Consider the following 13847-nt stretch of genomic DNA (forward strand, 5'->3'; position numbering starts at 1 on the left):
ATTTCAAGATCTATCCTGAAGTACGTCGCTGTCAGTGACAGGATAACATCCATACGCCTACAAGGAAGACCAGTTAACACGACTATTATTCAAATTTACCCACCAACCACTAAGGCCAAAGATGAGGAAATTGAAGACTTTTACCAACTTCTGCAGTCTGAAATTGATCAAACATGCAGTCAGGATGCATTGATTAATTACTGACGATTAGAATGTGAAAGTTGGAAACAACGAAGAAGGATCAGTAGCTGGAAAATATAGCCTTGGGGACTGAAATGATGCCGGAGATCCCATGATAAAATTTTGCAAGACCAATGACTTCTTCATTGCAAATACCTTTTTTCACCAACATAAACGGTGACTACACACATAGACCTCACCAGATGGAATACACAGGAATCAAATCTACTACATCTGTGGAAAGAGAAAATGGAAAAGCTGAATAACATCAGTCAGAACAAGGCCTGGGGCCGACTGTGGAACAGACCATCAACTGCTCATAGGCAAGTTCAAGGTGAAACTGAAGAAAATGAGAACAAGTCCAGGAGACCAAAGTACGACCTTGAGTATATCCTACCTGGATTTAGAGACCATCTTAGGAATAGATCTGACGTGTTGAACACTAATGACCGAAGACCAGAAGAGTTGTGGAATGACATCAAGGATATCATACATGAAGAAAGAGGTCATTAAAAAGACAGGAAAGAAAGAAAAGACCAAAATGGATGTCAGAAGAGACTCTGAAACTTACTCTTGAAAGTCGAGTAGCTCAAGCAAAAAGAAGAAATAATGAAGTAAAAGAACTCAGCAGAAGATTTCAAAAGGCGGCTCAAGGAGACAAAGTAAAGTACTATAATGACATGTGCAAAGAGCTGGAGACAGAAAACGAAAAGGAAGAACATCTCAGCATTTCACAAGCTGCAAGAACTGAAGAAAAAATTCAAGCCCTGAGTTGCAACAGTGAAGGATTCTACCGGGAAAATATTGAACGACCCAGGACGCATCAAAAGGAGATGGAAGGAATACACAGAGTCATTACACAAAAAACAATTGGTCGACGTTCAACCATTTCAAGACGTAGCATATGATCAAGAACCGATGGTACTGAAGGAAGAAGCCCAAGCTGCACCGAAGGCACTGGTGAAAAACAAGGCACAAGGAATTGATGGAATACCAATTGAGATGTTTCAACAAACGGATGCAGGGCTGGAAGCGCTCACTCGTCTTTGCCAAGAAATTTGGAAGACAGCTACCTGGCCAATCGACTAGAAGAGATCCATTATTATGCCTACTCCCAAGAAAGGTGATCCATTCAAATGTGGAAATTATTGAACAATATCATTAATATCACACATAGTAAAATTTTGCTGAAGATCATTCAAAAGCAACTGCAGTAGTACATCAACAGGGAACTGCCAGAAATTCAGGCCAGATTCAGAAGAGGATGTGGATCAGGGATATCACTGCTGATGTCAGATGGATCTTGGCTGAAAGCAGAGAATACCAGAAAGATGTTTACCTCTGTTTTATTGACTATGCTAAGGCATTCGACTGTGTGGATCATAAAAAATTATGGATAACACTGCGAAGAATGGACATTTCAGAACACTTAATTGTGCTCATGAGGAACCTGTACATAGATCAAGAGGCAGTTGTTAGGACAGAACAAGGGGATACTTTAAACAAGGGTTTAAAGTCAGGAAAGGTGTGCATCAGGGTTGTATCCTTTCACCATACCTATTCAATCTGTATGCTGAGCAAATAATCCTAGAAGCTGGACTATATGAAGAAGAACGGGGCATCAGGATTGGAGGAAGACTCATTAACAACCTGCGTTATGCAGATGACACAACCTTGCTTGCTGAAAGTGAAGAGGACTTGAAGCACTTACCGATGAAGATCGAAGACCACAGCCTTCAGTATGGATTACACCTCAACATAAAGAAAACAAAAATCCTCACAACTGGACCAATAAGCAACATCAATGATAAATGGAGAAAAGACTGAAGTTGTCAAGGATTTCATTTTACTTGGATCCACAATCAACACCCATGGAAGCAGCAGTCAAGAAATCAAAAGACGCGCTGCACTGGGCAAATCGGCCACAAAAGACCTCTTTAAAGTGCTGAAAAGCAAAGATGTCACCTTGAAGACTAAGGTGCACCTGACCCAAGCCACGGTATTTTCAATCACATCATATGCATGCGAAAGCCAGGCAATGAATAAGGAAGACTTAAGAAGAACTGATGTCTTTGAATTGCAGTGTTGGCTAAGAATATTGAATATCCATGGACTGCCAAAAGAACGAACAAATCTGTCTTGGAAAAAGTACAACCAGAATGTTCCTTAGAAGCCAGGATGGCGAGACTACATCTTACATACTTTGGACATGTTGTCAGGAGGGATCAGTCCCTGGAGAAGGACATCATGCTCGGTAAAGTACCAGGCCAGCGAAAAAGAGGAAGACCCTCAACAAGATAGACTGACAGAGTGGCTGCAGCAATGGGCTCAAACATAACAACTGTGAGCACGGCACAGGACTGGGCAGTGTTTCGTTCTGCGGTGCACAGGGGCGCTATGAGTTGGAACCGATTCGATGGCACCTAACAACAACCACCTATCTTCTCTACATAGCTTTTGATTTCCTGCCACCAGAACTTTGCTAATATTAATCTCCTCTATTGAAACGCATCCAAACCTTCCCTTTAGAAGTGCTATTTATCCTTCAAGATCCTACTCAAAGCCCACTTCCTCCACAAAGCTTTCCATATGTGATCTTGTCTTCCTTTGAACCACCAAGATATATTGTCTGTGCCTATCACCCAGCAATGCTCAGTTTTCCCGCTATCTGTATGTCCTATCTTACCCTGCTCCCCCACCCCCACCCCACTCAATTCCAGGTTCCTTAAGAACAGGGGCTCTCTGTTAGAAAGACAGAAAAGAGAGAGTGAGAGCGAATGAACAAGGGCTCTGTTCTCAAACTTTTTTCTGTCCTTCACTCTACCCAGAGCAGCACTTTGTATATAGAAAATGCCCAATATCGATTAAAACCCTTGATAAATTTAACTCAGTTTATGAGTTTTACCCACAAATAACCACTATGTTCTTTTCAGCTAAAATTCAAGGGTAGCCTGACTCAAGGTCTAGACTGTAATAAAATCTATTGAGTGTAGAAATCCATCAGGTTTCAAAAAACAAATTTTATTCTAAAGTTAACATAACTTACCTTAAAAAGAGGCTACCAAGTGGAAGAGGAGATACTGTTCCTTTGTTTTTAAAAATTAATGCTTACTAAATGTCAAAAGCATACAAGGCACAGTGCAGAATACAATGATAGTCGGAGACCTGCCCATTAGCTTAAACCAAAAAGACAAAAGAACCAGAGGCAAAACAGGACAGCAGATGTAGATGAGTAGATGAGTTTAAGAGTTATCATATTTCTCAGCTTTGTTTTGCCACCATTGCAATTGTTCCCCTAAATCAAACTGGCATTCCTCCTTAGCAATTCTAAAAATACACCCTATTCCTAAGAAACAGACTGAATTTAATGCAGTGGGAAAGGAGGAATTCGAAGGACATGCAGTTTTTTACACTGTACAGAAAGAAGCACTGGAAAACTTCCATTTTTGAATATAAATCTGTCTTAAAGGAAATCAGTGTAAGACCTAAAGAGGTCATTCAACAAAATGCTGAGTAATAAGGTAAATCATTTTTAAGGATTAATGAGATTAAGTTACAAATGGCATTTTAAGTACCCCCTTGAACTGATTATTCCAAACTAAAGTATTTATCAGTAGTCCTTTCTAGAGACTCCAATGAAGACAAAAGACCAACTAAAGTAAAAATTTTAAAAGCAACTTTCTGTAGTCTGCTTGAATTTTATATGACTTAATCTTACCTGAGCTGAGATTAATGGTAAATTTAGCCAAGGTATTTTATATTGACAAAATTTGTACAATGATGGTGGGACACATGCAACTACCAGGGATTATTACACCTACCCTGAATGTTACTGAAGATTAGAACAAGTTAAACAGGTATTTTTCTAACAAATGCTAAGTTTGCCAGTATGTATCTTTAAAAATCTAAGTCAAGGGTAGGCAATTTTTTTCTGTAAAGTGCCAAATAATAAGTATTTTAGGCTTTGTGGACCAAGAGGCAAGACTGAAGATATGTTACGTAGGTTCTTATATAAAAATGAGAAATTAATTTGCACAAATTTTTATTGATGAAATTCAAAATATAATAATAATAACCGAGTAAAAATTTTTGTAATACAAGTATACTAATAAGAATTATAGAATTCTCTTTTCAAGGTGTAATGGTCACATAACTGGGGATCAAAGTTAGTGTTCCCCACCATCAAGTCAACTGCAAAGCATTCTTAGTCCCTGGGCCATGCAAAACAAGTCTTCAGACCATATCTGGCCCACAGATTGTACTTTGTTATCCCTTACTCCAAATACTGAAGTTACTTTAGAAACAAAACATTAACACCACAAACATCTTAATTTCCAAGAGTCAGCTTCTAAAGAACTGCAAACAATCTGAATATTAAAACCTTCAAATTCCTTAAAGTGCCTAATCTTTAACAATTTCTACATTTCTATATTTGTACAAAGCAATGACATTTTTCAAAGCAATGACATTTTTCGAAGCAATGTATTCTTCCTTGACTCTTAGCTAAGGGCTAAGGGTAAACAAAGTTTACTGAAGGCAGAAGAGAAATTTCATCTTCTTAAAAATATCACAATCTAAGAATCCAAGTTACATAGGAATAAAAACAATAGTTAAAAGTGTATGTAAGAAACCAGGAAGAAATAACTGAGAAAGGTACATGAAACAGTAATAAAGTGACGAAGAGGAGAATTGGGGGCTTCTCAATCAAATGGGGTGGGGGGGCTAATCTACTAAATTTCATAAAAGCAGATCTTAACACTTTAAAAAAAAAAAAACCCACTGCGGACGAGTGGATTCCAACTCATAGCAACCCTACAGGACAGAGTAGAACTGCCCCACAGAGTTTCCAAGGAGCGCCTGCTGGATTCAAACTACCGACCCTTTGATTAGCAGCCATGGCACTTAACCACCAGGGTTTCCTTAAACACTTTAGGTAATATTAATTTGAAGTAAATGTTTTGTTTCAAATTAACTCTGAATATTACTCTGAATTATGTTCTTATCCTATTCTAATCATTAATTTAAACTTACATAACTTCGCACTGATAAATGTCTTTGCAAAAGTTAAGAATAACCTTGCTCCCTACATCTTTCAAGTGAGTTCCATTCAATTAATATCTCAGCCTCACCAACAAGAGCCCTAGACTACAAAAACATCACTTCTGTGGTAGAAAGACATACCTGACACCTACAATTGCAAAATTAAAGGAAATACTCATTCTTTACTCCTAATGATAAATGAAAATATTAAATTTTCATTTAATGTTAAATGAAGATATTAAACATTTAAAATATTTTCTTATAAATGATGACATTAACAATGGTAGTTCTCTAATAACTTAATTTTATTTAGGTTATGGAAAAAGTCTAAAACCAACTAAGCAAAATATATAAACCTAACAAGGAAGGGAAGCATATTGCCAAATATTAAAATTTAAAAATATCTTTTTCTACACCTTTCTCGGGGGAATGCAAGGCACTTTATAGGCATAGTAATTTTTCAGTGTTAACACTTCTGGGAGTTAGGTAAAGAACCAATTGATTTTTATACCTAAAAAGTTTGGATTTCTGATCTTAACACTTTAAGATACATTACAAAAGCATTTTGATTTGACAAGTCTCTTTTGCCCTAGTAATCTGATCTAATACAGTAATGAAGTTTCTTAAAATTTTGAAAAATGAGGAAATAAACTAAAAAGGTGTGAGCAACTTATAGTCTGGAAGTGACCGCTGGCAAGAATTTCTCAATACTCAATTGCTTTTAATAACCCTCAACGTATTTTAATCTAAACTAGTGGTTAAAGGATGGAGACAGCAGAAGGAAACAAGCATGTGTGGTTTGGAAAAGCTCCCCAGGTTTTTCTAATAACCCCAAATCCAATTTAGAACCACTTCTATACATATTTGTTAACATTCAAATTAAAAAAAAAAACAAAAAACCCATGGATTCTATCTGCACAACTCAATGTAAGTGTTGGTGCAAAATTCCTAATCATTCCTAATTTTCAGTTCCTCTGGCTCCAAAAGTGATAAAATCTGAAAATGAAGCATTAAAAAAATTACATTTAACCTGAAGTCAAAATTTTAGAGCTGAACAGCATCTTAGAAATCATCTAGTCTGAATCTTCTGGTTCTTCAAGTAAAGAAAGAGAGACCCCAAAAATGTGCCCAAGATCACAAACCAGAGAGTGACAGAGCTGGGACTTCAACTCTAATGCCTTGACTCTAACTTCAGTGCCCTTTTAAACAGTCCAAGCTGCTACATCCTCTTCAGGCAACTTGAAATCAGGATTATACATGAGAACTATTTAAGAAATGTTGATTTCACCTACTACTTAGTGTGAAGAACTGTATTTTAGTTCAAGGTAAAAGTTTTTAAGAAAATATTTATTTTCATAGTATAGTAAATATTAACAGAACTTGAGTTCTGATAATTTAGTAAATACCCATTCATATAAAATTCCAAATTATTGTTACTGTCATCTTAATATTTAAGAAATTTAAATAAGATGATTCAACTTCTCACGTTAAGAAATTATTTTCCCCTACTTAACTACAAAAATTGCAGTAAGCATCTTAGTGCAGTGAGAAATCTTAAGTCTGGAAATCAAGACATCTGGGTTTCTGCCTCAATTTTATAATACTCTTAACTGGCTTATTAGCAAATCTCAACCTCTGACTCCAGTTCTCATCTGATTAAGGATCATCATAATAAGAGTAACTATTGTATAAATTTAGTGTCAGACATCTTACCTATATCCTGTCTAATTTTCACATCTTGTAAGACAGGCAAAATTTTTACCTATTTTACAAATGAAGAAACTGAGACTTCAGAGAGATTAAGTAATAAATTTTCCAACCAAACTGAGCTTGTTAGTGGCTGAGCCAGGAATTTAAACCAAGTTCTGCCTGACTCCAGAATAGAGCCCATGGTCCTTACATTCCACCACTTTGCCCAAATCCCACCACTTTGCCTGTATCCTTGAAATAATCTGTGATCCTTGTCCTTAGGGAAGATAAAAAGTACTACATCTGCTGAACTATTAGGGAGATAAAATAATAAGATAAATGAAAATATATATTGTGACACTTTTAGTTATTAAAATAAAAATTAATTTTAATAAAATATTTAAAAACTAAGTTATGCTATAGATACTATTCCTATTACTGCTATTAGCACAGAAGCACTGTACAATTAAAAAATATAGTAATCTTGCTTTTAGAAGTAACACTGTAAATCAAGCTAGAAAACAAGCACCTTTATTTCTACTGCAGTAGTTGAAAACAAAATTACTCTGGAAGCCCCATTAAGTCACATACATTAATTTTAAAGTATTTAATAAAACCAGAAAAAAATGACAAAACCTGATAGAACAGAAAGAAGAAATCAAGAAACCCTGATACTTGTCCCTGCCCTTTTAAACAGATAAAAAATACTCCCAGATACGCAAGAAAAGACGATGAGATGTTTACCATTGGACACCCACAGGGTCGCTGAGTCAGAATCAACTCGATGGCAACGGCTTTCATTTGGTTTATACAAAGTATTTACATTCTAGTATTAACCCAACTTCACCACTGCAGATGGATGAAGATAACTGGTATTGCTACTTTAGAGAAGTCAAGATGTTTCCCCAATACAAGGTTTTGTCATGCCTTAAGTTACATTAGTACCAGTAAAATGTTCAGTAGAGAGTGAACAATTTAATCCCTGAGTGTGGTCACTGGCGCTTTCTGAAAAATTTAAAATCTAGGAGGGAAAAATTAGGACTAGTGTGAAGCATGATTATTAATGAACGCTGTCTAAAAACAAAACCAGAATTGAAGATTCAGATTACATATTACCTATACCCCATAACTAAAAACATTCGAAATAAGCTCAAAATAAAAGACACTGCGCATAGTTTAGTTATATGTCCTAATACATGACCTGGTAACATATGACAACTTCTTTACATAAAAATCATCAATACCTCTATGACTCTGGGTCCTTTTCCCAACAATGGCCAAAATGTTCATCTCCGTGTCTTGGAAAAATTCCCACTCTAACCATGTCAATTCCCTTGGATTTACATCTAGATATAACTTCTTTTTTTTCCCACTTCTCTCTTTTACTCCGGTTGGACAACCCCCCACAGTACCACGCAAACTGCCCATTAAAGGAGCGTTCTTCACCTGACCTACCCTCTACATTAATCATTCATCCCATACCTAACTGTGTAAATTGCGAGCAGGAGGGAACTAAAAACTGCAAATTCAGAAAACGTGCAAAAAGAGAAATAAAAAATAGAGGAAGAGATGGAAGGTGTGGGGAAGGGCGAGCCCCGCCTGTTAACCTTAAGAAAGCTGAGGAAGAAACAGGGCAGGCAGCAAGAACCCGGCGCCCAAGCAGCGCCAACTCCCACCGCCGCTCACTCCCCTCACCTCGATCTCGCGGATGTTGTTGGAGGTGACGAAAATGCCGATGCCAATGGGAATGAAGATGAGGCCGATGATGAAGAACGTAGGTAGCACCGTGCCCGCTGTGAGGATGGGTTGCCAAGCGGGCAGCCGTTGTTGTTTGAAGGCCGTATTATCCGGTCTCCGGTTCTTAGTGGTGCCCCCGGGAGCACCCGGGGGCCCACCGTCCACTTCATCCTTCGCGTTATAGTTCATCGCCATCGACCCCCACGGCGCGGCTCTGCGACGAGCAGGTGGATCGCCGAGGGGACCCGCCTGCTGACCCTGACAAGAGACGCGCAGACACCGCCGCCGCCGCTACCGCTGCCGCCGTCGCCGCCACCTCCGCCGCCGCCACCTCCGCAGTTGAGGCGGAAGAGGCGGGACACCCTTCCGCGGGCTGTCGCTGACCGGAAGCGGGAGGTGGCTGGGGACGCCAGGGGAAGAGAAAGAGGAAGGAGGGAGAAGACCGAGGGATAAGGGGAGGGGAATAGGGAAGAGGATAGAAAGGGGAGGGAAAAGGCGGACGCACCCTGATCATCTGCCCTGTGACGACAAAGTGAGGGGCTCAGCTTACAGAGCGTGAAACTACGTTAGCGCATGCGCGGGCCTAGGTGCGACGCGGCCTCGGCGCTTGCGCCATAGATGCGTTTTCGCTCCACTCCACGACGCTTCAGTTCGTAGGTACCTGGCTGCGGCTCTGGTTATCATGGTGACGGACAGCCGTTCTAGTTCGCAAGCCTTATGCCGGGTCTGAGCCACCCGCGTCAGCCCTGGAGCTGCTAACAAAGAGGTCTTTCTGGTGGCTTCAACGCCAGCCAGGTTTTTCTTTTTACCTGGATGCCCTCTCTGAAGGGAGTCGAGCATTTAAAGAGGTTACACCAAGGGAGCTTGAACCTGGTGGGATTGGCAGTATTTGTTTGGGTTATAAAACCGTGACCTTCTCTAAGTAAACCGCCACTCGAGGTGCAAATATAAAGACTGAGATGCAGGACGTGTTGTCCTTTTGTCCTAATGTCAAGATTAAATAATGTGACTTGTTTAACCCTATTATCCTTTCTCTAATTGAGCTATCCTCAGCTATTTTTCCTCCATTAATGGTCCTCTTCAACGGTTTCCTGTTTTTCCTTCCATTATGTGTCAGCGTTTCTCTTTTGCACATTGATTTAAGAAGTGTTTTTTTAATAAGCTGTAGCTCCTTTTAGACTGCTAATGATCAAAAACCTCAAGAGAGTATGGCACTAAAATAAAATGAAATACTATACAGGCACCTTAAAACTGCCAAGTATTTAATGACCCAAGGAAATTCTCATGATATAAAAAGTGGATAAATCAGGATGCCAAAGTAGAATAGACATATACAGCCCGACTAAAAAGTAAGTAGTAGTAACCTCTGTTTACAGGATGGAGAATGTTTGTTTGCTTCTTTGCACTTTTCTCTATTTTCCAAAATGTTGATAATAAGCATATATTATTTGTAATTTTTAATGTGTATACAATCCACATTATACTGACTTCTTTGAAATCCAGACCAGAGATGAAATTGTATTATCTGAAAACAAATGCTCAAACTTTTTTTTTTTTTTAAGTAAGGCACAGTTAAGCCTTTTGAAAGGGAACTAAAGGGTGTTTGATCTTCATAGTTTGCAATTAAATTTTTTTTCTGAATGACCACAAGTCACAAGATGTAAGCCAATTGAATATTTATCTGGCAGATTTTAGAGGAATATAATGCTTGGTACCTTCTACCGACATGCTTGATACCTTCTACTGACTTGCTTGGTTTTGCTTTTACGTGACTGATAGCGACCTTATGTATAACAGAAGAAATGTTGCTCAGTCCTGCACCATCCTCATAATCATTGCTATGCTTGAATCCATTGTTGGAGCCACTGTGTCAATCCATCTTGTTGACAGTCTTCCTCTTTTTCACTGACCCTCTACTCTACCAAGCATGATGTCCTTCTCCAGGGATTAGTCCCTCCTAATTACATGTCCAAAGTAAGTGAGATGAAGTCTCGCCATCCTTGCTTCTAAGGAGCATTCTGACTGTTATTTCTTCCCAGACAGATTTGTTTGTTCTTCTGGCGGTCCAGGGTATATCCAGTATTCTTCACCAACACCATAGTTCAGATACATCAATTCTTCTCTGGTCTTCCTTGTTCATTGTCCAGCTTCAGCATGCATACGAAGATATTGGTAGCATACTTAGGTCTATATTTCGTTTGATCTATGTAAGTTTACCTTCAACCTCAGGCTCAGATGAAAAACAATCCAGTGCAGTTGATGGGGAGGGCGTGGAGTCCTTTTATTTTGCTAAGTTCTGTTGATTAGTAAAAATACATATAATAATGTCGGGCATAACGCAAAACTGTAGAGCATAAGGCAAGTTTTTTTCTCCCCGTTACTGCCTATACCTCACACCCACTAAAAATGTGATCGCTCTTAAGCAATTTGCTATTCCAACAGTCTGTATGAATGGTCTATTTTTTTTCTTCAATTTTTTAAAATTTGTTTTGAGTGATAATGATGTATTGACCTGCTTCCTTTTTCTTTAGTTTCGTTTGTTCGTAGGAAAGATTAGTCAACTTTTTGTCTTTTTCTTTCTTATTAGAAATTCCATTTTGACTGAAACATGGACTTGTAGAACAGAAAGCTTCGTTAGACTTTTGTCTGAAATTTTCATTTTCAGATGAGGGCCAAAGGGATGAAATTGCTCTCCCAGATCTCTTCATATTCCTCCAGTTCCTTTCCCACTACTCTACTCTGCGACCACAATTTGTTTCTTTACCCAGCTAACATTTTCTTTCACTTCTACATCATTTTCTCAGGGGACTCAGATTTTTGTGACTTCCTCAGTCACACATCATTTTATGAGAGTCTTTACTAGGTAGTTTTTCATTTACAGATGAAGTAGGGATTTAAAAGTGTTGTCAGGGGCAACAAAAGAGAACGGTTGTTCTCACAATGGATTACCAGTATATGCATTTTCAAACTATGGTTGCTAGGAGTGACTGATGTGTGTGTATGTGTTAATGATACATTTAGATTCCACTTGTGTAACAATTGTTGATTTGCTGATTCCTGGTAAAAGTGGAATTTATGTGTCTAAATAACGTTTATTAATTCTACCAGGTCAACATAGGTGTGTAAAGAATGCACGTGCCCAAATATAAAAGTAAATCCGAAATGATAGAGCGGATGCAAACACAACAAAGCTTTTGGAGATTTTCATTTCTTAGTTCAATTGCTGTGTTTAAGCCAGAGAACTAAGTAAACAGGAGCCTTGAGAAAATACTATAGAATATCTTAAGCCATGAAAAATAACTATCAAATAACATGAAGAACTAAGAAGAGGAAACTGAAACTGGCCTTTTTACTGTTTTAGGCTCCAATGATGGTTGGTTAATTGGCTGGTTGTGTGATGTTTGGTGATGCTTTAGTCCTTATAGTTTCTGATCATATTCAAACCATTTCATATCTGTAGCTTAACATTTAATATTTAAGAAAGTTGAAGAGGGCTGAGAAAAGTGCCATAGTTTTTTTACCAGCATGAATTTAAGAGAAACTTCTTTGTGACTGGAAATGGTTTTCAGTCATTGGATACTATTTTTACTTGTATATTTTTGCAGCAAAAAAAAAACTTTTCTTTTTCCCCCTAGTCAATTAACCAAGCAGATTACCTTGGAGAACTTTGGTGGGAATAAATGCTATTCGTTTTTAGTTATCTGAGGATTCTTAGAAGAGTGATAATAGAATTTCATAATAAAATTAATTTCTTGCATTTATTGCATCAGAGATTGATTCAAACTGATTTTGAAAAATCTGTTTTTTTTTAATTGACCTTTTCCTGATGTTTATATAGTGTATTTATTGAACTCTTTCAGCTGGGCATTTAAGAAAATAGTTTTGTTCTCACACTGAAGTTATTGGTGATGTGATAGAGATTTTGCAAGTTTTTAGACAATCACAGTCAGTTTCAGAAATACAAGTCAAACGATATCTTAATGGTTAGTCTCATTAAAGGAAAGAGCAATGACATCAAAATTCCATAGAAGACAGCCTAAGAACTTTGTTTTGAGAGGGAAATAAATTTTCATTTCTCGTAACGCTACACTTCCGTTAAATGAAAGAATATAATTCTAATGAGATCTCAGACTTCTAACTTTTGCTCCATAGAATGTTTCAGTTGATTATATCCCTGTGGCACATATTTTTCCAATAGATGCCATCAATTATAAATAATGTCTTTCCTTCAAATATAATGTAGCCATCTTTAGATTGACAGACAACTGACATCTGTTACAGATATTATAGTGAAATTAATTATTTTAAAAATAGGGGGGTAAGGGAGAAGGCTTTGCTTATTCTATGAGAATTAAGAGACAGGAAAGTAAATCTGAAAAAATGTAAATCCTCTATAGATTGTACGTTTGGACTATTTTTATACTTATTTTAGACTTACATTTTTCTATTTTTCCAAGTGTTAAATTATCGGGAGTCCCAGAGGGGAAGGTTTTTGTTATTTGTTTTTTCAAACAGTTGGGTCACTACTACCTATGAACTTATTATTTTTTTTAAATAACTCCAATATATTTTTGAAGGATGGCCCTCACAAAATAGACTTAACTGTGAAAGTCAACTTTTGTTGAGCCTCAGAAGTGAAACATGCTTTTTAGCTACTAAAACTAACCATTCGTGACAACAAAGACCAAGACCTCTCAGGACATCCCTCCGACTAGCACACTGTGAGGCACATGGTAGGGGTTCAGCAAACTTCCACAACATCATTTTTATTGTCACTGAATCTTCTGGAAAGAATAATCTGGACTAACTTCACTTCTTCACCCCAATCACTCAGCAACCCACTGCTCCCTGACTTCAGACCCCACTTCCACTGAAACTGCCTTGGTAATTCACACTTATCCTTCAAGATTCAGGCCAGCAGCCAAATTGAACAAACTTTTCTCTGTCCCCTCAGGCTGAGCTGACAGCTGCTCTCTGAGCTCAGGGCAACTTATATATACTTCTATCCTTGCATTTATCATATAGTATTGAAAAATACCTGTTTACGTCTGTCTTTCCTACTAGATATAAGCTCCTCAAGGTCAGAACTGTTTTTATTCACTTCTATTTTTCCAACACCTGCAAGGTGCCTAGAACATAAAAGGTATTCAGTTTTGTTGACCTGACCCTACTCTCAGTGAACTCACATTTAAGTGAGAGAG

General features: G+C 37.9%; 1 protein-coding gene across 1 annotated transcript in view; it reads right to left on the bottom strand.

Moving 5' to 3' along the window:
- The window catches only part of TMEM30A (transmembrane protein 30A), a 42460-nt gene extending 33300 nt beyond the window's left edge, over positions 1 to 9160 (bottom strand). Inside the window, 2 exon segments of the mRNA XM_004390155.2 lie at positions 8605 to 8982; positions 8984 to 9160. Coding sequence (XP_004390212.1) covers positions 8605 to 8982; positions 8984 to 9160 — 555 coding nt within the window.
- Positions 9161 to 13847: the final 4687 nt, after the last annotated feature.

Source organism: Trichechus manatus, unplaced genomic scaffold, assembly GCF_000243295.1.
Source record: "Trichechus manatus latirostris isolate Lorelei unplaced genomic scaffold, TriManLat1.0 scaffold00287, whole genome shotgun sequence".
NCBI classification, from domain to species: Eukaryota; Metazoa; Chordata; class Mammalia; order Sirenia; family Trichechidae; genus Trichechus; species Trichechus manatus.